Here is a 26,107-nt window from a genome sequence, read left to right on the forward strand (position 1 = left end):
AATACTCATGAAAATACTACAAATTCCAATTTTTATGTATAACACAAATAAATAATACAAAAACGAAACAGTTGAAGAAAATATTTTTTACTGAATTAGAGCGCTTGGAAACTGCACTAGGTGATCCCGCCCAATATTATTACCATGTCAAACACATATATTTAAAAGGCTGACAGCGGAAAATGCTTATTAAATTACATCTAATATATTTCCACTAATCCATATCCTGAACAGCCAGATCAATAATCCCACACACAAGACTAAATCATGAGAATAAAAATCTTTATTAGTGTTTTATGAAGTCTGCATAATATGCCACACGCCTGAGAAGCTTATGGTCAGAAAAAGGAAAGGAATAAAAAAAAAAAAAAAAAGACCCAAAAATAGGAAACAAAAAACAAACAAACAAAAACAAAAAAAAAAAAATCTATTGATACCGCCCTCTACTGGTAAAACAACTGCGACATCTACTGTACTGACTGCTTTGCAAAAGAATTACTGTTAAATACACACATACTGTACTAATGTTATGTATATGTATGTCTGGTGTCTGGTCCACATCAGTTTTTGAAATATGTATTTTTTCACATTCATATGTTGCAGGCCAAAGATAAAAACAATGTAACAATGGACCCTAACACATGGTTCAGTTCCCCAAATCCAAACTTCACTAGGTGCACTTAAAGTACAATCACTAGTGCCATAAGGTAAACACATTTACATAAAAAAAAGAGGGGGTGAGGGGTCATGTTAGACTCTCAACAGCCACATAATGACAATAATGGCAGAGTTTAAGCTCATAAGTCTTGTCGTACATATTGTATTTTATAGACAGAACAAATACAAAACATACATTAACACAGAATGTCCCAGTGTGTAGGCACATTTGCTCTTCTTTTCACGTGGAAGAAAACTGCATTTCTGAAACATTTTGAAAGCCAATTATATGTGGTTGACTGTAACCCGCATGACTGAACACAAAAAGCTTACAAGAGGTCACATGGTCTCTCAAAAAAAAAAACCAAAACAAAACAATGGAAGCAGTGAACGTGTCAATGGCCATTACAAGTTTTACATGCCTCTGGAATCATTTAAACCATTTTTGCAAAATTAGACTTTGGGTTTCAGGCAAATATATTTTTTGTGTACTTTAAATGCACAAGACATCTTGCAGAAACAAAGGATAAAACAGGCTACACGTCATGTGGGGCAGTGATTTTCTTTTTTGTTAACCATGACAAAAAGCCATGATTTGGAAATAAATTCTAACTGACCCTTTTGGTTAAAATAAAGGAATGATCCATGCCCTCCATGTCACTTTAGAAACAACTGTGGTCTTGAAAATATTACTTCAATAAAAAGTGAACGACAGAAAATTTTAAGTATATTTATATATAAAAATACATGAGAATACAAAAAAGTAGCAAAACAATGGGGATATAGGCTAAAAACAGAATGAATTTATTGATACCTTCAATTTCTCCTGGTGAGACATTTAATGCTTCACCTTGGAGAGCCCTAGGACTCCCAGTGTTGTGTCAAAAAGAAATAAGCTTTTACATAACAGCTAATATCCTCTGGTCCCTGCCCAGTGCATCTTACAAAGCCCGGCTAACATATTTTTCCTCCACACCAGGCTATTCAGTGGTGATGATGGGATAATTACATAGAAATAAACTATGGCCATACTGAGTTTACAGTTTTAGGGTTTTTGATTATTTTTTTAAGCTAACATTCCTATTTGTCCATTAAGAGCACGTCTTATAAAGACACACCAAGAGTTATAAAAAGGGCCATCCTGACAAAGTCAATTCAATCAAATTTCACAAAACACTGTGGCATTTCCGTCAGAGGAGAAGGGCGACCAAGGCCATCTGTCTCTTCAGCAAGCCTCCTCCCCTTGACAAAAGATGGGGCCAAGTTTCCCAGGGAAAAGTAAACTTAGGTTCAGAACAATGGTTGGGCTGGGCTGAAACAAAATCATTTTAGCATCCAAGCTTGTCTTACTTATGCAAGCAACCTTCAATACTGAGAAACTATTCACAAATATTTTTGGTATTTCCCCTACTTCCTGGACTAAAAACCAATATACATTTTATTTGTACCACAAATAGATCTAATATTAAGGATTTGGGGAAAAGCAATTTAACAAGGTGCATGACATAGATGGGTAACAAAGTGCCAAATTTCTACTGAAAAGTCTTTAGATGTATGTGTGTAGCAGTGTAGGTGCATTTGTTCTTTTATGTATTGGTGTGTGTATGTGTGTGTGTGTGTGTGTGTGTGTGTGTAAGGGTAGGGTATGGAGGGATGTGGTACTGGGCCACAAATACTATGAAGTATATGACAGAAAATTCATTCTGTGGGGTTTTCATTTTTTTCCATGAGGACTCAAGTTTAGAATTTCATGATCTTTGTAATGGGCTGTGGTTTTTTTGGGGTGGTTCCTTTGCCATTTAGGACATACTGGAGCAACGTGCAGATGGGGAACCCATCTGGGTTAGAACCTTGTCCAGCCATTGCAGAGGGCCATTCAAATGCAGCTCTATCCAGCAAGGAGTACTTGTGACAGTCTGTCGCCTGTGAAATCAACACAAATAATTTAAAGTATGTTTGTGCTTTCATTTAAGAAAATACATAGAACTAAATGTACAGGATGCAGTGGTTTTCAAGACTATATTTGATACGTCATGTATCAAAATTAATATGAAAAATCTATATTATACTACAAGGATATAAAGGCATACTTAAAAGAAAGAAAGGAAAGCTCCTTCACTCTATAACCCAATATCAAGTCCTTTCAAGTTAAGTTTGTGATGGATTAGTTAGGATTAAATTCCTAATGGATTCAATTAGCTTCCAACTTTGGGTGCAGTTGATATATAAAATCTCCAGTTATTTCAGTCCTGAGTAGGTATAAACCATTAAAATGAAAAATCAACAATCCAAATATAGTTTGTTGGCACTGCTCACCTGTACTCAGCACCCCAGCCTTTGACAAAGCTCATGCGGATGGTGCACATCCTAGTGAGCTGGTAGACTGCCTCAAAACCCTGGTTGACTGATTGAGCCAGAAGAGCTGCAAATTCCTGGTTGTTGAAGATTTTTAGATTACAACCTGAGAGAGCAAAACAACAAACAGGGCAGCAGTTAATGCGCGTTTCCCTTGGGCTTTGTCACACTAAGATGACTTGCGGCTTTTTGATGGCTGCGATCTGTGTTGGTGCATCTGTAGCAAATTCTTCCACATGCAAGTCATCATTAAGCCTAGTCTAAAATCTGAAGGATTTAAGGTGCTTTCATAATATAAATTTTTATTCACTTTTTAACTTCAAACAAAACTTTACAATGCCATAAAAATACTTCAGTATTACAAGCACATTAAAGGTACAGTCTGTACTGAGTTCAGAGCAGAAGTCTGTGTTGCACATGTGCTGTAACATATACCTAAACCACAAAGGAATTAGCTGCAAATCACAGAGGATCAGATTTTTATATAAACGTATAGATGTGGTGTCACTGGTGCACATATAGTGAAGTGGTTTGGTGAGTTACATCTTCTTCATCATCATCATTATTACCATGGGAAGAGAAACATGTTTATACCAGGTGATGCACTGTTAACAAGGATATTTTCGTTAGTTCAAGTGGTACCTTACAGCCAATTTAAGTTAATTTTCTTGGATGTGCCATGAGTTACTTATTCAGTATCTTACCAGGAGGAATTTTACACACTGTTGCTGGATGCCAGCCATACCGCTGGTTGCAGTTTGGACTCTGGACAAAGATGGCGCTATCACTCAGGCACTCAGCAAATACCTCCCCTCCAATGTAATAGAGTCTAACTCCTCTTCCTGTAAAAACAGGACACACATTAATTTATCTCACACAATACTCACTTGAGGAAGGTGTGAAAATATGAATCAACCAATGACAATATTTTAATTAACTAACTAACCATCAGAATCTAAAATGTTGCACTCAGATGAGGAATTACCCTGAAGCTAGGTGAATCTTTGCCATACCTATGTGCCTCCGGGTCATCTCCACAGTTGCGTTCCGGTTGACATTGGACAGTAGACCCAGGCAGAATCGTTCAGAGTTTGATGGATCTGTGAATCCATCCACTGTCAGTGAGGGCTGAGAGGCATGGAATGTCTCCCCCACACGCTGGTTCAGCTCATAGTAGGCTATAGAGCACCAAAAGGCTGGCTCAGAATAAGTCACCGGCTGCAGGTCTATGACAGAAGAGTTTGTTGGTAAAATTTATCTCAATCGTCTCTTTATGATGCATATTTTGACAGTTAAAATGATAGGTACCTTCAGTGACGATTACATTAATTCAATTGGCTTCCATCTTAGGATGCAGTTCATATGTCGTATGCTTATGTGTTCGATGTGAGAGAGAACTGTATCTTACCCATGCTGTGATTGACAGGAGACAGAGTGCTGGGGGAGAGTTCTGCTGGAGAACCTGATGGAAAAAACAACAACAAAAACCAGGAAGTCACTAAGTCAATGGAAGCCATAATGCATGTACCAGTGGATTGGAAGTCTAGTAATGAAACTGGCTAAATTCCATCATGGGGCAGTAAAAATTATCTTTTTTCATTAGAGTGATGAAAGGATGCTGTTTATTGTTACTTCAACTACAGCCTCATGTGGACAACCTAGGGTTCCCTGTTGGGATTACAGATTCAACTATAATTTACTTGCACAAAGAACAAAATGGATGATGTATGCTAAAAAAAATAATAAGTAGGTTGCTTCTGCTGTTATGCTCTTCAACAGCACTGAAGTGTAAACACTGAGGGCAGGGAGTTGGGAGATAGCTATTAAAGATGTGGTATATTCACATCATAGGGTTTTCCATGAACTACAGTGAACAAAGAGGTGTATCATCTGTTTCAAAGGTGAAAGCATAGATATACAACAGAAACTAACCTGGGTATCAAATGAATGTTAATTCAAAGCAGCAACTTCTTCAAGGAATTTACCCAGTATTCAGTCATGGGTCTTTGATAAAGAATTTGTTTGTATTGTCCCACAGGTTGGGTCAGTTCAGTAATTTACTTCAACAGCATAAATATATACAGAAGTACACAGGCAACATCAAAATCAATATCTGCAGGCAATCGACCAAAAGCTCTAAAAGAAGTAAAATGCATTTTTGAAAGCAATAGGAAGGAATCGTGGCTATCCTTTTATATTTGCTGATTAAAAAAACAAAAACAAAAACCAAAAAAAAAAAAACCAAAACAAACAAACAACAACAACCACCAATGTTTTCCATGAACAATTACATTTGACTTTGATGAAGCAAGCAGACAAGGGAAATATAAGAGGACTCTAGTCTTGGGTACCTGTATCCATACTTTGATTCATCTGTTGATCACTGGCTTCTCCATCCTCACTGATATAGCCAGGTGGAGGCGTTTCTGTTGAGATGTGTGGAGAAACAGTGCAACATTATCAAAACTTAAAAATGTGCGTTCAACCTACTGAATCAAAGAAGTCCTTCCTTATTTATATCACATCATTTGGTAATAGATAGTAATAGCACCAGCTAAGTGTATAAAAGATATGGAGGCTCCTAAGTTCATTTAGAACAGTGTAAGTATGGGAAAACATTTTTAGCATATGCATATTAAACACAATGTAAAACACAGGATGGAGAAAGCTAAAATTACAATCTTGTCACTTTCAGATTTCAGTTATTATGGTATGTAACCCTTCAGTGAACCACTCAAATATTGCCCCTGCTACATGGTGCAGAGGTAAAGTCACCTGGTATATAGTTGTTTGGAGGTTCAATTCCTGCGGGAAAATTTGTGTTCTCAGGTATGGAATGGGTGTAGTCATCCAGAGGTGGAAGTTCTGGCAGAATTTCTGAGTGTCTTGGCACAAGAACAGGAGGCAGCACTACAATATTGGGCAAGTGTTAGAAGAGTATCTTAGCACGTATGCTTATCAAAAGTATAGTAAAATATTATACTCCAAAGTATAATAAATAACATCAAAATCTCCTTATTCTGTCATGTTTTTGCAGAACATTGTGTTGTCACACTGAAGCTGACTTTGACTGTATGGACATGCCATTACTTCACTGATTTTAACTTATTAGATATGAAAATTTTGTTCAAAAGTAAAACTGGAACACATAAAGCTATCATTTCAAAGTGTACCTGCTTAGTTTTATTTGCACAAACCTAACAATTTGTGGGTCTATTGGAGTCTGTCGGATGACTACCCTGACTGCAGGTAGACATTGCGCCCAGCTCAAGAAAGACTCCCTTTCAGACACATCTGAAAAGTACTTGAATTCAAGGGGCTGGAGTGTTGTTTATAAACACTCTATGGGATCAATAATAAAAGTCCAGCTCCAGTAAATATAGTGCTGTGCACTGCACACTGACTCATTCTCAGATCCCTAAGGCCATAAATGCTCCTGAAAGTATCCAACTAATATTTAAGCTGGTGCAAGTTAAGAAAATTCTACACAGACAAATGGCAAATGCATCTACCATGTTGCTTCTAAACAATCCAAAGCACCAAGTCCCAGTTGGAGGGGACAAATTATTACAAAAATCCTACAAAGATTCATATTCAGTTAAAGGTGAAATAGAAATGTGCATGTTTTCATGTACTTACCTGGGGTCTCCACCCTCTGATAGTGGTAGGGGTTGATGCACACCTCATCCTTCTTGAGGTGGAAGGCATACTCACAGGCCTCTATGGCACGTAGCTCATGGTGACTGTGAAGGTCCGGCCATCGCCACAAGCGACAGTAGATAACATGAGGAAGCCCCTTCCTGTGGGAAACCTGCAAGCGGCCATCCAATGATCTGGTTGAACAGCAAACAAGAGAGTTTGGTGAAATGGGCAGATAATCCACTTGGAAGAGGGACTGACATATATAGCCAAGTAGGAGGAGGAACACAGATGTCTTGGATTGAGTAGCGACAAGAACAAGAAACAAAAAGGTTTTTAAATCATCTGTCACCTCCATCACTGCAATGACAACTCTCCCACATCAAGGTTGTATGCAACACTACACAATAGTTGAGGATAGTCACCTGGTTTGGTCAGGGTAGCTGTATAGGCCTGATGTATCCCACTGTTCTATCGTATTTGGTGTACTCAGTCCCCATATTTCAGAGCAATTGCTGTGCACAGAGAAAACATCAAAACAAAAACAAAAAAAACAATAAACATGGGACATGGCTTATTCAGAATATCAGTATGGATAATGTGAATACTAAAAGGCCTCTGTTATTGGAGTCTGATGGAAAAATAAATACATTGACTTCATTTTCAGCTGTGGAGATGGATGATTGGAGCCTTTTGACAGAATTAAGGGGAAGAAAAACATGCATATTCTGCTAACACACACAAGTGCGACAAAGAGCATTCTTCAACAGTGTGGCATTTTATCAGACACTCAACAAGCCTTTCTTTCGCTACAGTTTACAGTTTATGTATGTAAAATTATTGGGAGACATTAACCAAACCCTGGAGACACATAATGGCACAAACAAGGGAAAAACTGAGGTAACCTTGAAAGAAACAATAATTTGGTTCTCAGACATTACTGACACAAGAGAGGAAATTGTAAAAAAGTTTAAAAATTAATGAAGAAAAAAAAAAAACTACATCAATAAATTAATACATCGTATATAATGTATTGATTAATTTAATGACAAATGAAAATAGTTGCTTCTGAATAACAGGGCATGATAAGTATTCTACATGTTATATGCTACAAAAAGAGAACACCATATGCTAGCCTTAATTACTTTTGTGGGACCTCAACTACCATTCAAGATTGCCATTACCTGGTTCAAAACAAAGCAGCTTTGCTTGTAAAGCCTACAGTCCACAGGCTATTTTTAATACAGAAAACCAGATGTTTAGAGTATATAAGAGACCTAGACAAGCTTTCCTATTACAATCAAAGTGTACAAATAAGTAAAGCTAGTGGTAATGCCATAACCTAGCAGAAATAATGTAACTCACATTCAGCCAGCCACTGTATCCCTAAATGTAATGATGCCAATGATCATTCTCAGGCGATAACAACCAGTCCACTATCTACAGACATACAAGAATCTGACACAGATTTTGGCGACACGTCTTTGAGGAATTAATCTGTTAACACAGTGTTCCCACTAAACAAGAGTCTGGGTCATCAAGGCTGGCTGACTGATAAAGACAACAGTTTCTTTTGCCAACCTCTCTCCCAATAAGAATCATGGAAACTGCCTCTGGGTTAATATGCCTATAAACTAAGAATAATTTAAATTAATTTATGATAAAATTCTCACACAAAATCTAGTATTATTACTGTTCAACTATTTTGAATCCCTAAACGTACTGATTACAACCTAGAATGCAAAATACAGTGTAACAGCAGTGGCTTTTTCTCTGATCCTAATTTCAACAGTTATCAAGTGTTGGGGTCTTTACCTGGGGATGGTGACACACTTGGTGTTGCAGTTCTGTGTGGTGATAGCTTTCTCCAGCTCATCTAGCTGACCTGTCCTCTTCAACTTTTTCACCAAGCTCTTAACAGCCTTCTCGCACCATTTCTCTTCTTGCCCATTCTGCTCACCACCACCCGCTCCACCCTGGCCACTGGTTGACTTCTTCCAACCTAGCAACCTTTTCACCACAGGAGGGGTGAATGGCAAGATGGAGGACATCTTAACTGGAAAAGCTGGGAGTCTCCAGAGGACTTAACACCAGTTCTCATGCACACGGACAGGGGAACTTGGGACTACAGTTTGGGCCCTTGCTCTGGCTGGGCCCCTCTTGAGACCAGCAAGTCACAGGTTGGAAGCCAGTGCTAGCAGGGCACACTCACGAGATGCAGACCTTAGGGGGAAAAAAAAAAACATACACAATGTACATAATTACAAACAAACCATGGAACAGGAAAATATCCACCTCTAACTGTCAAAAAACTGAAGTTAGAAGATACTGTTTCTTCGAGTAGAAAATGAAATCGTGAGGTTTTTGTGGTAATAGCTTAGCGGACATACATCGGTGCCTCTTGCGTGAAGTTAGGCATTAGTTGAACAAGTTGCACAGGCACAACGTCCACTTGATGCTAGCTTATCACAACTCGACATCTAAGCTAGCTAACTTGTGAACTTACAAAGTCAACACACAGGCTATCCCTCGCATTGACGTATCGCGTACATGAAAACATTTGCAAGTTTGAAACTAAAATCGTGGACAGGTCGACGAAAAAGGCACAAGCAGACTATTTGCTGAAAGCCCCTCTTCAATGCTAACACCAACTGGCTTGGGAAGGCCGGCAGCTAGCTACCTTGTGGGGGGCTGCTTGATTCAAAGCACCACAGTAAATTCACTCGTTTAAGCTTGCCAAGTGTTCGTCTGTCATTTGCCGAGTCAGTCTTAACTTAAAAACGAAGACCAGAAAAATTGTAGGTAAATCGACAGTACTTCATGGAGAAGTCTTCGTCAAGCTAGATCAGCTAACGTTAGCTTAACATGCTAGCTGCCAGCTTGTTATCAAAAATCCTTTTGTTGTGATCCCCGAAAAAGCCTCCTGTGCGCAACAGTCATGTCGCGCTACTTTGTTACCAAACGTCAGTTTATGAAAGAAACTCAAGCTACAAGTAATCCAATTACTTAAAATGCAACTTTCAGAATTTAGATATTCCTGTGTTTTATTTGAGCGTAGCTATTGGATGTACGTGACTTTTGCTGAAATATAGTAAAAATGAGTTAGCATCTTGGACGAACTCTTCCAAACTGAACCCTGGCTCCCGCTGGCTAACGGAGCTAATGTACATCTTACACAAATCAACATGCTTCAAAGTCGCGAAAGGATCTTAAAGCAATCCAATAGTTACCCCAGTTTAAAAATCCAGGGCACCGCTTTCAGACTCAAATGTGTGCACAGCGCTCTGGACGCCCTGCTGACAAAAATGCCTGAACTATTTAGTACTGCAACTAATTTCGACAAGCCTTATAGGCTCCTCTCAAGTTGCTACCAGTGCTATTGAAGCTAGTCAGCTAGGTTAGGTAGACCGGAAAATACAACAAGCTTGGTAGCTACGTACAAGCCCTTAATCCCGCCCACACAAAATCTGATTGGAAGATTGTGAAAAGACGTCTGAATCGTGGCACATGTCCTTGACAAGTCTTATTCTTAATTTGACAGCATGGTTCCTATCTGTCATTCACACATTAGTAGAGAAAGCAAATTCTGTGCTGCATTCCCAGAGGACATTAAATTGGCCTTATAGTTACATTCCCACCATTTCAAACAGGCAAACACACACAAAAAACAGTTAATAAAACATAGATAATGATTTCATATTTCAGGAGCTACGGCTTTATTGTCTTTACCTGCATTTATGCACGCTATAAAAACAATTACAGCTGGTCAGGTTAATGTGGTGAACAAGCTCCTCCCCTCACGTTCAATTAGGTGGCATTGGGCGCACCTGTTGCGGCTATAAAATGCTAACCTGGCGTAGCACGTGTTTAGTTTTAGTTTGTCTGTGGCGATGGGTGGATATTTCTTTCTTATTGTTTTGTTGCAGGTGTCAGAGTCCTTGCAAGGTGAGCTATGTCTACCAAAAATAACTTTTAAAAACATTGCTGGACCTTGTAACCCCTGCCCCCTCCCTCGCTTTTTAAACTATGTACTATATATAATACTTAGTGTTTTTTTTTTTTTTTTTTTTTTTCTTCTGCTCCTTTCCATCTAATTGTTTTTTCAGCTGGAAGCAATCAGTTAAACTGTGGCCTAGGCTCCAAACTGTGCAAAGATGGTTCAGAGTGTGTACTCTACAGCCATGTATGTGATGGAGAGCCTGACTGCAGGGATGGCTCCGACGAGGAGGACTGTGTGTCTGGATGTGAAGGAGGTACAACACTTTAATTCTGCGAAGATGAAGTCAGTGCTACACGCTGGTACTTAAGGGTCATATGAACGTGAACAGTATGGATCTGCAAACAAGCTTTTGACATCCAGATGCATGCTGTTCACCATATGGCACAGTTCTGTGAATTTGTCACCGTTGGGTTTAGAATAGGCCAAGGTCAAAAACATAACTACAATGGAGTTGTGTTGGAACTGTTAAAAGCCTGGGTAAAACTAGCAACTTGGTGTCTATGATCATAGCAAAGATTCTGACGTTCTCTTTGGTATCTTACTGGAATTGAACGTCAAATCCTTCTAATCCAAACAGATCAGTTCCAGTGTGCCCATGGAAAGAAATGCATAGATAAAGACCAGGTTTGTGACGGTGTTCCTCAGTGTCAAGACCGTTCAGATGAACTGCAATGTATAGAGGACTGTGATCACCACTGTGATGACAACAGTCGCTGCTTGCCTGCAAGCTTCCTCTGTGATGGCGAGAGAGACTGTTTAGATGGCACTGATGAGGCGAACTGTGGTAGGTGAAATTCCTTCAGAAGCTTCATTTTACTGGAGATAATGACATCTCTAGCTAGGAGCTGAACAGGGTACCACATTAAGACATGCTTGTTCATTTTATATGGCATCAAAATTAGAGAACCAAAAGGGGGATGGGAATGAAAAAGAAAAGGCCAGTACAACACCTGAACCTCCTGCATCTGTTGGCATATCTACTGTGATGAAGTGTCCCCTGGGTGCCATACCCTGCAAGGATGATACAGAGTGTATCCTCTACAACCATGTTTGTGACGGAGAAGCGGACTGCAGAGATGGCTCTGATGAAGAAGACTGTTCATCAACATGTGAAACTGGTAACCTGGCAGCTGTCAGTGTGGACTTGGTTCCTTGTACAGTTTAAGAATTTTCAGTGCCCTCTAGTGGGTAGCATAACTAAACTATATAACTATACTTTAAGAGTCATTCAAAGTGTTTTTCATATGTACAGTGTAACACTTCCCTGAATGAAATTCTTTTTTGCTGTCCGGTGAATACCAAACATTTATAGAAAATAGATCAAGACTAAATGTCAATCGTAGCTCTCTAGCATGTACATTAAGTATTCAGGGTCTTGCTTCAGTGACAGGCGTACATAGATGGCAAGCAACTTGCCTTCACCTTTATTTTGGCATTACATGACACTCAATGTGTCTGGATTGACCTGAATGTAATCTGAAATTATATAATCCTATAGACATTGGTTTAGAGTCTAGTGTTGGTATAAAGTATTGTTTGCACAAATCATTAATTGGTGTTAAACATGATTGGGCTCATGTATAACAATAGTGTGACTAGTGGAGCAGTATCAGCTAAGTCAAATCCACTGGGAACCCCCTTTAGTAAAAAGAATTGACTACACCTTGTCAACATCCTGACATGTCATGCAGATCAGTTCCAGTGTGCCCATGGAAAGAAGTGCATTGAGCAGAGCCAGGTCTGTGATGGTGTGCATCAGTGCCAGGATCGCTCAGATGAACTGGGATGTGCCAAGCACATGGAGGACTGTGCTCACCAATGTGATGACAAGAGCCGCTGTGTTCCCAGCAGCTTCCTTTGTGACGGCGAGGTGGACTGTTGGGATGGCAGTGATGAGGCAAACTGTGGTACGTGGCCGTGAGTTTTGAAAATGCTATTCCATTAATTGTGGCACCTTTTTGTCATGTAATTTTGTACCCTCTAGCTGATGAGGACTGCAGTGCCTCTGAGTTTAAATGCACCAGTGGGCAGTGTGTGGCCGCCACAATGCATTGTGATGGCCACCCAGACTGCTGGGACCACTCGGATGAGGAGAGCTGTAGCACAGCACCAGTCTGCACCACCAAACATCGCTGCCTCCAGAGTAAGGAGTGTCTGGTGCAAGAGTGGATCTGTGATGGTGCTCAGGACTGCAAAGATGGCACTGATGAGAAGGTACATGGCAACAAAAGCATCTCTGCACTAGAATTGAGATTAGAATACACCACATTAGAAAGCTAGTGACGCTGAACATTCAGTAGAGTAGAAAAGCCATTAAACTACATAGCTGTCGTATAGGTTTTGCCCCTCTTCTCTGACCTGTGTGCTGAGCTGACAGGATTTTTTTATTTATTTTTTTGCTAACTATTGCTTTAGTTGGCATGGCATCGTTTTTCTGAATGCAGGTTTCACTGACTCCTTTAACAGCTAGTAGCTTCTCAGTTTATATAATGTAAAATTTATATTTGAGTTTCCCTGCCCAGTGTTTAAACATTAGTGACTTCATGAGTAGTGTCGATTTTGAGATGCTGCATTTCAGCAAGGTTTTTGAAGAATGTGTACCAGATGTTAGGCCCTGTTAGTCAAGATTTCAAAAAATTATGCCATAACTGTACAATTGGCTTAAAAAAAATCTACTTCTAGGATTGTCCTATAGAGCCACTGACCTGTGGTGAGTTCCAATGGTCATGTAAATCCAAGACCAAGTGTATCCCTACAGTCTGGAGGTGTGACAGCATGAAGGACTGTGACGATGGTAGTGATGAGGCTGAATGTGAGTAGCATTCTTTTTTTTTTTTTGACCAAATTTCCATGTTTGTTTTGCAAAAATGAGTGCCAATGATTAAAGGGCCAAATTACAGCTATACACTTAGCTGATTTAGAAGTGACCATGGTTATCAGTATGAAATCAAAACACCAGAAAAATGTTACTTGCAAAACAAGATACGAGGAATTGGCAATTTCTTTTTAAAGAGGGATTCTTCACTTGACTGGGAATAGAATAAGAATCCAAATTTCAGAATAAATGCATAGCTTGCAGCTCCTCAGCATGTTTGAGCTTCTAGCAAGCTGTATTTGTCATTTTAAGAATTACTGCCATGAGAATAGAAAAATCTACTGTCATAGTGGCAGAATACCTGGGGAAATGGTAAACCTGACAGTGAGTTTGTATCAGGTGGGCCAGTGGAATGCTCCACTCACCAGTTCCAGTGTGGCAGTCAGGAATGTCTAGATCCAGTCCTGCTGTGTAACAACATCACCAACTGTGCGGATGGCTCAGATGAGGGCGGTAGCTGCCAGATAAACTGTGCAGAGGCAGATGATGACCGCTGCTCTCAGAGCTGTTACAGCACCCCACAGGGACCAGTGAGTTGTGTTCTATAACTGATTCCACCAATTGCTCAAGCAAATGCATTCTGTCCTGCAAATCAGTGGCTTAAAATTTGGCCAATATTTGACTACTAAATTGGCTATTAAGAGAAATGTCAGTTTCTAATTTTTCTGTGTAGCACTGCTACTGTGCAGCAGGGTTCAGTCTGATGGAGGATGGCATCACCTGTGCTGATATTGACGAGTGTGGTGGTCAGAGCTCAAATTTGTGCAGTCAGCTGTGCATCAACACTCTTGGCTCTTACCAGTGTGACTGTCACCCAGGCTACATAATGGAGGCAGGGGGACACAGCTGTAAGATCACAGGTAAAGTCTGTTCAGTGGCGGAAACAGATTAATGTGTTAAACTAATCTGATTTGCAGCATCAATACGTCAACCAGCTCTTTAAACTCAAACCTGTATGGTGTCTCACTCAATGTCTTGAGACTTGTGTACATTTCCCTGAGCCATTTCAAGCTTCTTAAGCCAACAGGCTTATAACCATGGCTTCATTAAGCATAGATGCTTTCTTTTCACAAGAAAACAAGCCCAAAAATAATTTTCAATGTAAGATACTTATTCTGTATGACTATCCCTATTAACATAGTCTGCCTTACTACTCTTTCCAACAAATGCAGTCTACCCCTATATACCCTTATACTGGATCCAATCAGAACTACTGCATAATTGTCTCAACCACAGGTGAACCCTTCCTGTTGGCGTCAGTACAGACAGACCTCTTCTTGTTTGGACTGCGCAGTGGTAGCCTAGATGTGTTGGCATCTTCTGCCAAGAAATCTATCCTGTCTTTGGACTATGACTGGAGGGAGCAGAAGGTCTTCTGGGTTAGTCTTGACTCTGAAAGCATCAGGTGGTCCTCACTCGACCAGAAGACCACAGGAACTTTAATTAAAGGTGGGGGGCAGCACAAGTGGTTGAAACACTATTCCCCTTAGTCCAACTTTGACAGTCAACCAACAGTATTCCCTGTCGTACATAAATGGGTGACTCCATTTGTCTCCACAGGCATTCGGGCTGATTCTGTAGCTGTGGACTGGCTTGGGAGGAACCTGTACTGGATTGATGGGGTGAACAGTCAAATTGACGCTATCAGACTGGCAACAGCTTCTGTAGAGTCACTGGACCACAGTGTGATCCTGGATGAAGACCTGGATCAGCCCCATTCTCTGGCCCTCCTGCCACAAAAAGGGTTGGTTTGAATTTGTTTAAAAACCTGTCATACAGTACTTAACTTTTTTCTTTTTTCTCTTGTTTCCCCTCCTTCCCCTACCAGGTTGATGTTCTGGACTGAGATTGGTAATGTTGTGAAGATTGAGCGGGCTGGGATGGATGGGTCAGAGAGAAAGGCAGTAGTGAGCTCTAGTCTGGGTTGGCCTGGTGGTGTGGCTGTAGATACAATCGCTAACAGGGTCTACTGGACAGATGAAAGACTTGGTGCAATTGGCTCAGCAACATTGGATGGAGAGGATATTCAGGTAAACTAGGCAAATCTTGAGGAAGTGGCTTTCATTTTAAGCTTTGAATGGTTTTTAATCTTAAATCACTTTCAGATCCTCCAGATGAAAGAGACCACCAACCCATTTTCACTGGCAGTGTTCAATGACATGCTTTACTGGTCTGATGCCAAGAGGCGAGTGGTGCATGCTGCTCACAAAATCTCTGGCAAAAACTGTCAAACACTTCTGAAAAGACCAAGACAACCTTTTGGTGTGAAGGTCAGTAAAGGGTTGTGTGTGGGTTTTTAAATATAAAATATATTTTGGGATCAAACATAGATGCATTACTTGATTTGGACCATCTGCAAATAAATTGTGCACTTATTTGCTTGCAGTTTTACCAGTTTTTCTAAAATTTTATGCATAATTGGTATATTTCTACTGCTCATAATGAATTGGAAACAAAGAAGCACTAGATTGTAAAATATTTATGCGCTGTCTTGCAGATTATCCACTCATTGCAACAGGTGGGCCACAAGAGCCCCTGTCAGAAGATGGCATGCTCTCACATGTGTGTGTTAGCCCCAGGACCCAAAGCTGTGTGCAAGTGTCCCGCTGGTCTGTTACTTGCACAGGATGGTCTCACCTGCTCCAGCCTGGTCAATCCTGCATTCCTGCTTGTACTGTCTCCTTCTACTGTCACTCAGGTTGTGCTATAATGGGGTTTACACAACTAATACTGCTCATCTGTGCAGTTTGTGCCTACAGTGGGTTAGCTTAGCTCAGATGGGTGGTCTTCTAGAAATGGATGTACTTTTCAGCATCTTAAGGTAAAATTTGATTGGCTCTAAATAATTGAATTGCAGCATCTGCTCAAATGGCAATTTAACTTAAAGCCAGATTACCTGAATGCATCATTCAGGTAATGTGTAGAGCCAGTAAATGTAGTGTTTAGGGCAGTTTAGTTACAAAATGTGCCAGTGAGGGGTGGGCAGATTATGCTTTTGCCACTTGACTGCCTTTGTAACATGGATGTGTACATTTATGTAACTTGCTAGCCTTTGCCTTACATAAATGTAAATTTAATCCCAATTGTGTGTCTAGATCTACTTGCAGTCTCTACATTCAGCAGAAGAGCTGAAGGGCTGGCCTGAACATCTGGCCCTGCAGGTACCCAGTGTCAATGAGGCTGCCATCATGGACTACAACCTACAAGACAACATCTTGTTCTTGACAGATGATGGCACAACATCACTCAGTTCCTTCAAGTTGAAGGACTCAGACTTGTCCTCCAAAGGTCATCTTCTCAAGCTGTTGGGTAACACCTTCACTGCAATGGCATTGGACTGGGTGACACTTAATATTTACTGGAGTAGCAACAAACAGCCCCGTCTGCAGGTCACCTCAGTCACAGGTGCCTACACTGCAGTTCTAATTAAGGAACATATTGGTAGGGTGGAGTCCATTGCACTCCATCCTCCCACTGGCAGAGTTTGTTTCTCCAACGTGGCACTGCAGGTCACAGCATCTGTGGCCGCAGTAGAGTGTGCAAACATGGATGGTGCTGAGCGGCGGACAGTGTGGAAAGATGCTGTGCAGCCCACATCTCTGGTTTTCTCCAATAATGGTGACAGCATTTACTGGGCTGATGCTGGTAAGACATGTTTGGTATAAATCTTATTTCAGATGGCTTTTTTTTTTTATATTAAACTCACAGGAGCTCAAGCATACACTTTTTTCTTTTTTTTTTTTTTTAATTGACTTCATGGATACTGTCCCAGGTTTAGGCACCATTGGCTCTGTCCAGGTTGATGGATCAGGATACAGAGAGCTGAAAGCTGGTGATGGCTTGGCTGCTGTGGCTCTGAGTGATGATACACTACTTTGGATGACAGTTAATGGTATGATTTATTATTTACTAAATGGAATCCAACTGTCAGATTCAACAATAGCCTTTTTGTTTTGGATGTTCAGCATACTTGTGTCTCAGTAATGAATACTAGCTTTATCATCAACACTTTTTTTTTTTTTTTTTCCCCCCCCTCCCCCCATGCTTCTGTTGGCCTTGTCTTCCCTCAGACAAGACTGAATTCTGGTACAGAGATGATCATCAGCAGAACAACCTTTGGTTTGAGGTTGGCACACAAGTGGTCAGCTTTAAGGCATTCACCAAGATGAGTCAAACTGGTATGAAGAACATCTGGGTCATAAAGTTGGTGTTTGTATCTTGGAATTGTGCTTTCCAGATGGCTTTGAATACCATCTGGAAGAACAAACTGCAGCAAATTAAGTTTGCTTGTTGTTTGCCAGGTTCAAATCAGTGTGCAGAAAACAATGGTAACTGCCAACACTTGTGCCTTGCTACCCCAGAAGGTCGAACCTGCAAGTGTGGCTATGACCACATGCTTGTGAATGCCACACACTGCAGCCTGGAGCATGGCTGCCTAACTGGAACAAGACCATGTTTGGATCAACTTTCATGCCAACCTCTTGACAAGTTTTGTAATGGACACGTGGACTGCTCTGACCACTCTGATGAGAACTGTGAGTATTTTCAGTGTATGAAATGCATGCATGCATACATAAACCAAACGATCTCATTCAACTAGCAAAGGCAAGGGAAAAACATCTTACCTAGATTCTTCCATCTTCTAGGTATCGAACTGAAAGACTGGTCAGAAAGCAAGACCAATGCTCCCAAACTTCGCAGCAGCTCTCCCCCTCTGTCTGAAACCACTGAGTTAAATACAACTGTGAATGTCAACAGTCAGCTTATGAACCTGGATGCACAGCAGTGTAACCAGAGACGTTGCAGTGGAAATGGACACTGTGTCGAGATCAGTGGGGAAACCGTGTGTGTGTGCACAGCAGGCTACAGTGGTGATTCCTGTCAGGACCATCTAATGAAGACTATGCAGCGTCCCATTGTCTACGGTGCTGCAGTGCTTGGTGCAGGAGTGGTGGTCATTTCTGTGTTGGCAGTGGTGGTCAAAAGGAGGAAGAGCACAAATGCAAGGTTTCTTTTTTTTTTTCCTTAAACTAAGGTTGGGTTTTTATTTTTTTTTATATGCACTTTTAGTGAAACTTGGACATTGCCACTTGCAAAACAGTTTTTTTTTATTTTTTTTTTTTTTTAAAGTTGGGTCATGTGTGGGTTTAGCCTAATCTAACAAATGTCAACATAGGAAACGCAATTTGTATTCTTCTTGCAGGGGAGCTAACCCAGCTGCTGGAAAAGAAACGAGTATGACAGACCTGGAGAACATAGCTGAAGCTGCCTCGACTGCACAAACTGCCTCAGAAACAGTGGCGTCTGAGGTGGACCCATCCATAAACTAGCAGTTTCTGCTTTTTGGCTCACTGTGGGATGAAGTTGACACCTTTCTCTGCAGGATTGTCTGTGCACTGAGGCTGTATTTGCAGTAATTTAAAATAAACAGTTTGTTTTCATCTGCTTCCTGTGAAATTATTTAAGTTTTTTATTACCAAAGGATTTTGACTAAAGATGGCCGCTTTTGAGTAATGGTGTGCCTGGCTTGAGCACACTTGGACTGAAACAAACTCATCTTTTTTACAAAAGCATATTGCTGTTAGTTTCCTGCTTAGTTCTACAACAGGAAAACAGTAAGAAATTAGAAAAACATAACTTCAGTGTTAGGTTTTTTTTTTTCATTTCTTCCCCCTCCTCATTTAATGTAGAATTTAACTCTGCTCACTTAATATTTTATAATACTGGTGTATTTGCTCCATGCGGCCAATGCAAGTCTCATTTGATGCAGCTAGGCTGGAGCCTAGCACCATCTTCCAATTAAGCTCGGTTTTTCCACAACATAACCCAGCCTTCCTTCAAGGCTGCTTCACATGGCTTTGTACACACAGCTTTGAATTAGGGTGGAGGGGATATATATATGTGTATATATGTATGTTAGTGAGTTTGACTAAGGTCTTTCTACCCTGATCCCTCAGCTCCAGGAAGAGTCATGATGGTACCAAATTTCTTCCAATTACAGATGATGGAGGCCTCTGTGCTCATTGGGGTCTTTAATGTTGCAGAAATGTTTCTGTATCAGTACTGAGATCTGTGGTCTACAGACAATTCTGTGGACTTTGTACTCTGATATAGTTGACTATGGGACCTTTTATATAGACCAGTATGTGCCTTTCCAAATCATGTACAATCAACTGAATTAACACAAGTGGACGCCAATCAAGTTGTGGAAAAATCTGCAGGATGATCAGTGGAAACGGGATGTACCTGAGCTCAACTTTGAGTGTCATAGCAAAGACCTTGAATACTTCTCTATTTTTAGGAAATTTACAAGAACTAGAAAGAAACTTTTTTCACATTGCCAAAGTATTGTGTAGAATTTTGAGGGGGAAAAATAATTTCATCTATTTTCAAATGACTATCATAGCAAAATGTAGAAAAATTTAATACTTTCCAGATGTGCTGTATGTTAGAGGCTTGTGATTAATCTGGAGTGTCACAAATATGTTGTGTTTGATTGCCCGTACACATCCTCCAGCTTCCCACTCTATCTGGGAGTAGCGCAGTGTCAGTGGTTCACTTACCAGCTTTTTTTTTTTTTTTTTTTTTTTTCAGTTCCTAGGATGACCTTTCAGTCACAGTAACGTGCTAACAAATTTCAGAAGTGGTTGAGATACATTTACATAATCTGGTATAACTGTCACCCCTCTTGGTATTGAGTCCAAGGCCTTTTCATTGGCAGATGACAGCCTCCAGGCAACGCTACCCTCTGTGTGTAATGATAGTAGTCTGGTGCCTGGATTCTTACTGCCAAAATCATTTTCTTGCATACAATTTGTCAAATATTTTAGGTCCTTGCAGAGTTTTCAATGTACTGGCCACAGAAGGCACTGGATTACGTAGCTTGAATTCTTCTGTGTCTTTCTTCAGTGTGAATAACAGGCACCCACTCAGTTTTTGTTGCATTTTGCCTAGTTCCTGTTTACAGCTTCTATCATTAGAGCCAGGACAGTTTGCTGTCCAGTGTCACTCTAACCAGTAATCTGTCCCAGTTCTGTAAAAAGTGTCTCATACTCTTGTGTCAAGTGATTGAATCAATCTGTCTGGTCCACTGTCCTCCATGAGTTAATATTTTTAATTGCATGATTTTCTGCCCTTAATGTTTATATGTTTTCTTCAATTACATACATACCCTCCTCCCATGGAAATTGTGCTTCTCAGTAACCCACACATTTAAGTGAGGTATCCTGGAAATACCTCAATAAAGATAAAACGCCTCTTTGATCTGTTTCATTTCAGTTTGATATAAAACAATTTTCTTCAATTGATGATCTCCTATTACCTCCCATTGACTTCCAGTATCTTTAAACTTAAGAGTTTTTTTTTTTTTATTTACTGTTTATGCTTGCTATTTCCTATCCTTGTGGCTCTGTCTAATTCAATGGGAGGCTCTGAAAATAACACACTACAATATTGTAACTAATAGCACATTTGTCACAACAGCTATACAAATATAACCTAAACAGTATACACTATATGGACAAAAGTACTGGACCACCTTAACACATTGTTCTCCAATGGATTTAGAATAGGATTTTGTAAAAGCTCCAATAGGTGCAGAGATGGTCCCCCTTTGCAGCTGTAACAGTTTCCAGCCTTCTGGGGCTTTTTACAAGAGTCTAGAGTTTGTTTCTGGAAGCCTTTTCCCCATTCATCACAAAAAGCATTTGTGAGGTCACACACAAAAAGGTTTGTTCTCTGTTCTGGCGCATCCTAAAGGTGTTGAATGGTGTTCATATCAGGGCTCTGTGTGGGCCCTGCATATGTCAATTTGTTTCATAACCATGCTTTTATGGGCCTTGCTTTTGTGTACTCTGGCACAGACATGCTAGAAAAGGAAATGGCTTTCCCCAAACGGCTTCCACAAAGATGGAATCATTGAATTCTTCAACCTGTCTTTGTAGACTAAAGCACTGAGATTTCCCTTCACTGGAACTAAGGACTGCCATTGCATCAATCCTTTGTTTTTAGTTGGTACAATGGAGCACATTAATGTTGTACTCTGCTGTGAAGCTCTTACTGCACAGTGTTTTTGAAGATGTTTGTGCCAGAGGGTTGAAATTGTATCCTGCAGTTTTTGAATGAGCAGCGCATTGGTGACTTTTACACAGTATGTGCCTCAGCACTCTGAATTTCTGAGAAGAAACCTCACAAACTGACTTGCTGCAACAGTGGCATCCTATTACGGTACCATGTTGGAATTCAGTGAGCTCTTCAGAACCCATTCTTTCTCAAATGTTTGTAAAGGTTTTTTAAACATTTATACACTTGTGCTAATGGGACTGTGTAAAATACCTGTATTCCTGGATTAAGTTAGTGTGAGCCAAACTTTTGTCCATTTAGTGTATAAAAGAGTGCATATGGTACATATATTGCAGTTATAATAACCAGCAATTTATGATCAAAGACGTTGGTGAATTAGATCCATTAGATTCATAATTTAAGTCAAATATAGAAAAATACTATATAACTCACTTGCAAAAACTGAGCAGAACAAGCGGTGCAAATGTTTTTTTGAGGATGAATTTAACCAGCTGAACTTTTTGAGCATTATTTTTCTGCCCAATTGCCGCGTCACACTTCACTTCCAGTCAGTCCATTTATGAGAATATGCAGACAGTGTAAGTCATGGTGCTGAAGCTAGTTTTCATTTTCAGTTATAACTGACACAATATGTAACACACATATGGTCATCAAAAATATGTATGGAACAGTTCCTGAACTTAAAAGAAGAAAATGGCAACTGGTCACTTGATGTGCTGCACTCTACTCCACTCGTTTTTGCAGCAGTACTAATGTTGTCAGTGAGTCAGGTTGATCTTGCTACTCGAGCTCTGTGTCAGCCTCTGCCTCATTCTCAGTGTCCTGGTCTGACTGATGTTGCTGACGCTGGATGAGTCCTCCTTCCTGTGCTGTGTTGTAAGAGCCACAGCGACTACACTTTGTGCCCAGCACATGGAAAGGCACCACACAGTGGGCTTGGCAATCATTACATACAATCTATTGTGAGAAAAGACAAGGGCAATGGATTACATGTACAGACAGCCAGTTGGATTATTAATAATAACAGTCAAAGTCTATTTTTATTGAACAATGAAGACTCACTTGAATTGAATAAAAACACTGTGCTAATTCAACTTAAACAACAACTCAGCAAAATTTATTACATGAGCATTTTATTGTATTTATAGCAGTCTTACTTTGACAGTGGAGCCCTGGTACTCAGTGGGCATTGGTGTCTGAGTAATCTCTACGTCTATCTGATCCCAGTAGTCCTCCATATTCCAGGCAGAGTGCATACACAGAGGGCAGCGATATGCTCTGAAAACAAACAAGGAAGAATAACATTCAGTACGGCGTTTTCCAATCTTTAAAAACACTTTACAGACTGTGCAGCTATTAGTTCAGTCCTACATGTTGAATCTTTATTGTTCACACAGAAACCACCATGAGGAGCCATTATTTCACCTGCATATTGTTATAAGGTCAAATGTGATTCAGAAGAGGTTACGAAAATGTGATTTGGGCAAAGGTCTTATTTAATAAATAATCAGGTATACCAAACTATCCTACACTTTATTACTTACTTATATTGTAAATATGTAACATGGACAGTTTGTGTATGCATGCCAACCAGAGGAGGTTGACAGTGCAGTGAAAGGATGAGAGCAGGCACACTGACAGTCTGGAGTTTATCAGAGATGTTAAAGAAAATATGCTGGATGGAGCAAGGTGGCAGTCACAGGACTCAATTACCCCAGAAAATGTTTTATGTCAATCGAACAAAAAAAAGTCATATTTGACCTTGTAAAAGATCACAGAAAAATTACTTATTAGGACTTACCCTGTTCTAACCATGCTGTCAAAGCAGGTCCTGCAGGGAAAAGAAAGACATGTTAACAGGTCTTAGTTTATTTTCCTTAACAATGTTTCATTTGAATTTCAACAATACATGTCTACTAGTTATTAACTAGTTATTAGGGATTAACTGGGCTTAAAAATGTAGTATCTGGATTTATTAGTCTACATCATGAATCTTTTCAACCATTTTGATATCTAATGATTTAAATTTTTTGATACATTACAAATACCACTATTGTACTATTCAAGATTGTTTCCTTACTTGCAATTATGCTAAATATGCACAATTTAATAATGATGAATATACTGAGTCATACTTGTGTAAAAGATGGCCACATGGAAGAACATGAGCTCCAATTCTGGATGTGTGAATATCCTGCACATACAGAGAAGAAATGATTGGACTGTACAATAAGCATATAAAAATGAAAACTCTACACCCCTCTCTTAACCACCACCTAATGTGAACTGAGTTGTATTACCTCCATGCACACTGGACAGTTCTGCCTTGACACATTTTCAACACACTGAAACCAGAAATAATCGTAAGTACAAACATTGAGGATAAAATGGAAAAATAGGATGTGTGTAGATCAAAACAGGAGCATCACAATTATCACCTTGTGGTTTCCCCGTAGATCCTGTGCTAAACACAGATTGCACTTGTCACAATGGAAATACTTCTCCCTAGGTCCAATCCTGTAAGGGCCAAAACACTGAGCTGCTAACATAGATGCCAATCAACTTATGAACAAATAACATGTGATTGGGGAGTAGAGGAGTACATACGAACACTAAGTTACAAGTTACAGTACCAATAAAAATTGTTCACCCAGTAGCAAGTTTTACTGTTTTATTGCTTTTATAATGGAATCATAGTTGTACTGTACAATACTCATCACAATGGTAGAATTGTACAGGAACACTACAACATTACAGACTAAGATGTTTTTGCACAAACAAGATGGAATGTAGAAGCATCCGGAGGGTACATTTAAAAACCCACTGACTGATTTAGAAATACTGAAATCCAATACAAGGATATCAAAACAAAGACCACAACTGTGATGCAGTTAAAATTAGCTTTACATCAACTTTAATTACCTCATGAGATAGAATTGAAAAATGTAACCTCTGACTTTGACACGATCAACTTATTACATTTTTACTGCTAATGTTTCTCACCTGCATATTCCACAGGGTTGACAGTGGTACTGCTTCTTATCCTTGTCGAACAAGTGGCAAATGTTACAGTAATACTCCCCAAACTGCACTTGACACTGCTGGCAAGTCTGCTGTGCCTAAAAGAACGACATATTAAATGTTTATTATTGATTTATCACAGTATGGGTTCACCACCACGTGCATGAACGAGACGGATGTCTGGAATGTCAGGAAACAGACATTTAAGATCACTGCGATAGTCGACAGTGGAATTAAGAAACATCCATTTGCAGGTTTGTGTGTGTTACCTGTTGCACTGTCTGACACGCAGAGCACTGCACCTCGCTGACTCGGAAGCGATCCATCTGATGGTTTTCCTCTGCGTCATGGCACAGCCGGCACACGTACAGTTTACCACAGCAAGGCGCCTGCAGTGCAGAGAAGCCGCGACTCAGTTGTATTCATGTTTGAAATAAAGATGATTACGCAACGGTTCCTAATATCCGTCTGAGAAAACGCAGGGTAACAGTAGTAAAGGCGAATTACATCTCTCTGGACTTTAAAAAAAAGACCAATAGAAGTGTAAGAAACGACGCTAGCTAAACTTGGAACAGCTTTTACCTATGTTGTGTAGCTACCATATAAGAACCACACATGGCACTAGCTGATATGCCATAACGACACAGTTGTAGCATTTAATAAACGTTTGATTAATTAAGTAATTAACGACAAACGAACCCGCACTGAGCCTTCAGTGCAGGTTCGTTTGTCCTTTGAGAGTCTTGAATGTTGTACAAATGTATGCATTTTATTTAAGTTAACTCACTTTCAATAAACAGCTGCGAACATAGTGCTCACAACCTCCGGGGGAAGCCATTATTTCTTCTTCTTCTTCTTCTTCTTCTTCTTCCTCTTCTTGTGTCTTCTCTTCTTCGCTGATTCTTATTGGTTTATGGTATAACTGCTCAAATGTGGAATTACCGCCGCCAAGTGGACAGGAATGTGGCAAGAACGACAATGCACGAATTATAAATGAAAACAGTTTCCTTCAAGAAAGCGAGCTTGCTACAGCTTTCCTCCATATACCTGGCATTGTAAAGTTAGTGGATGAAAGAGTCGATCTCTCTTATTACTATATTTCCAACTGTTCAACTGTTTCTGGTTTTTATGTATTTTTGAAACCTGCATGACCAATTCTAAATTATGTAATTTTCCTCCTTCATTTTACAGTTCACCTTCTTCCCATTTGTATATTATGGATTCCTGCAACATATTTTGGATAATTTTCACAATGCATGTTTTCACTGCAGCTTTGCTGAATGGCGTTCTTTTAAGCCTTTGTTTAGAATATCCACCTCCTCATTTCCTTCTTCACCCACATCAGCAGGCACCCAGAGAAAGCATATACTACCCTCTTGACTTCCATTCTTCACAAAGCAAAGAATATTTCACTGATGCTGATTTATCAGATTTTCTGCTTTTTAGAACACAACTGATGCATGCAATTCTATTAATTG

The 26,107-nt window shown here is 39.9% G+C and overlaps 3 protein-coding genes across 3 annotated transcripts; 1 reads left to right on the plus strand and 2 right to left on the minus strand.

Annotated features, from left to right (window-relative positions):
• Window positions 1-265: 265 nt before the first annotated feature.
• On the minus strand, window positions 266-10,030 carry LOC115048648 (mothers against decapentaplegic homolog 2). Its single transcript, XM_029510299.1, has 11 exons — window positions 9,882-10,030; window positions 8,467-8,874; window positions 7,077-7,166; window positions 6,652-6,845; window positions 5,788-5,922; window positions 5,364-5,438; window positions 4,421-4,474; window positions 4,026-4,238; window positions 3,717-3,854; window positions 2,974-3,118; window positions 266-2,580 (listed from the first exon to the last, which is right to left on the minus strand). The coding sequence occupies exons 2-11, from the start codon at window positions 8,700-8,702 to the stop codon at window positions 2,457-2,459; spliced, it is 1,404 nt and encodes a 467-aa protein (XP_029366159.1). The 5' UTR covers window positions 8,703-8,874; window positions 9,882-10,030; the 3' UTR covers window positions 266-2,456.
• Window positions 10,031-10,541: 511 nt separating this feature from the next.
• lrp13 (low-density lipoprotein receptor related-protein 13) lies at window positions 10,542-18,856 on the plus strand. The gene is made up of 19 exons (XM_029509847.1): window positions 10,542-10,596; window positions 10,758-10,904; window positions 11,229-11,435; window positions 12,343-12,558; window positions 12,636-12,865; window positions 13,334-13,463; window positions 13,866-14,056; window positions 14,200-14,386; window positions 14,763-14,975; window positions 15,087-15,270; window positions 15,355-15,556; window positions 15,632-15,796; window positions 16,024-16,224; window positions 16,622-17,171; window positions 17,299-17,418; window positions 17,597-17,704; window positions 17,828-18,061; window positions 18,173-18,533; window positions 18,730-18,856. Exons 1-19 carry the CDS (start codon window positions 10,542-10,544, stop codon window positions 18,854-18,856), a joined length of 3,828 nt encoding a protein of 1,275 aa, XP_029365707.1.
• Window positions 18,857-20,882: 2,026 nt separating this feature from the next.
• Window positions 20,883-25,536, minus strand: rchy1 (ring finger and CHY zinc finger domain containing 1). Its single transcript, XM_029510813.1, has 9 exons — window positions 25,417-25,536; window positions 24,899-25,018; window positions 24,612-24,727; window positions 24,047-24,125; window positions 23,909-23,953; window positions 23,744-23,802; window positions 23,410-23,439; window positions 22,766-22,886; window positions 20,883-22,565 (listed from the first exon to the last, which is right to left on the minus strand). The coding sequence occupies exons 1-9, from the start codon at window positions 25,465-25,467 to the stop codon at window positions 22,389-22,391; spliced, it is 798 nt and encodes a 265-aa protein (XP_029366673.1). The 5' UTR covers window positions 25,468-25,536; the 3' UTR covers window positions 20,883-22,388.
• Window positions 25,537-26,107: the final 571 nt, after the last annotated feature.

This window comes from Echeneis naucrates, chromosome 9 (assembly GCF_900963305.1).
Source record: "Echeneis naucrates chromosome 9, fEcheNa1.1, whole genome shotgun sequence".
NCBI lineage: Eukaryota > Metazoa > Chordata > Actinopteri > Carangiformes > Echeneidae > Echeneis > Echeneis naucrates.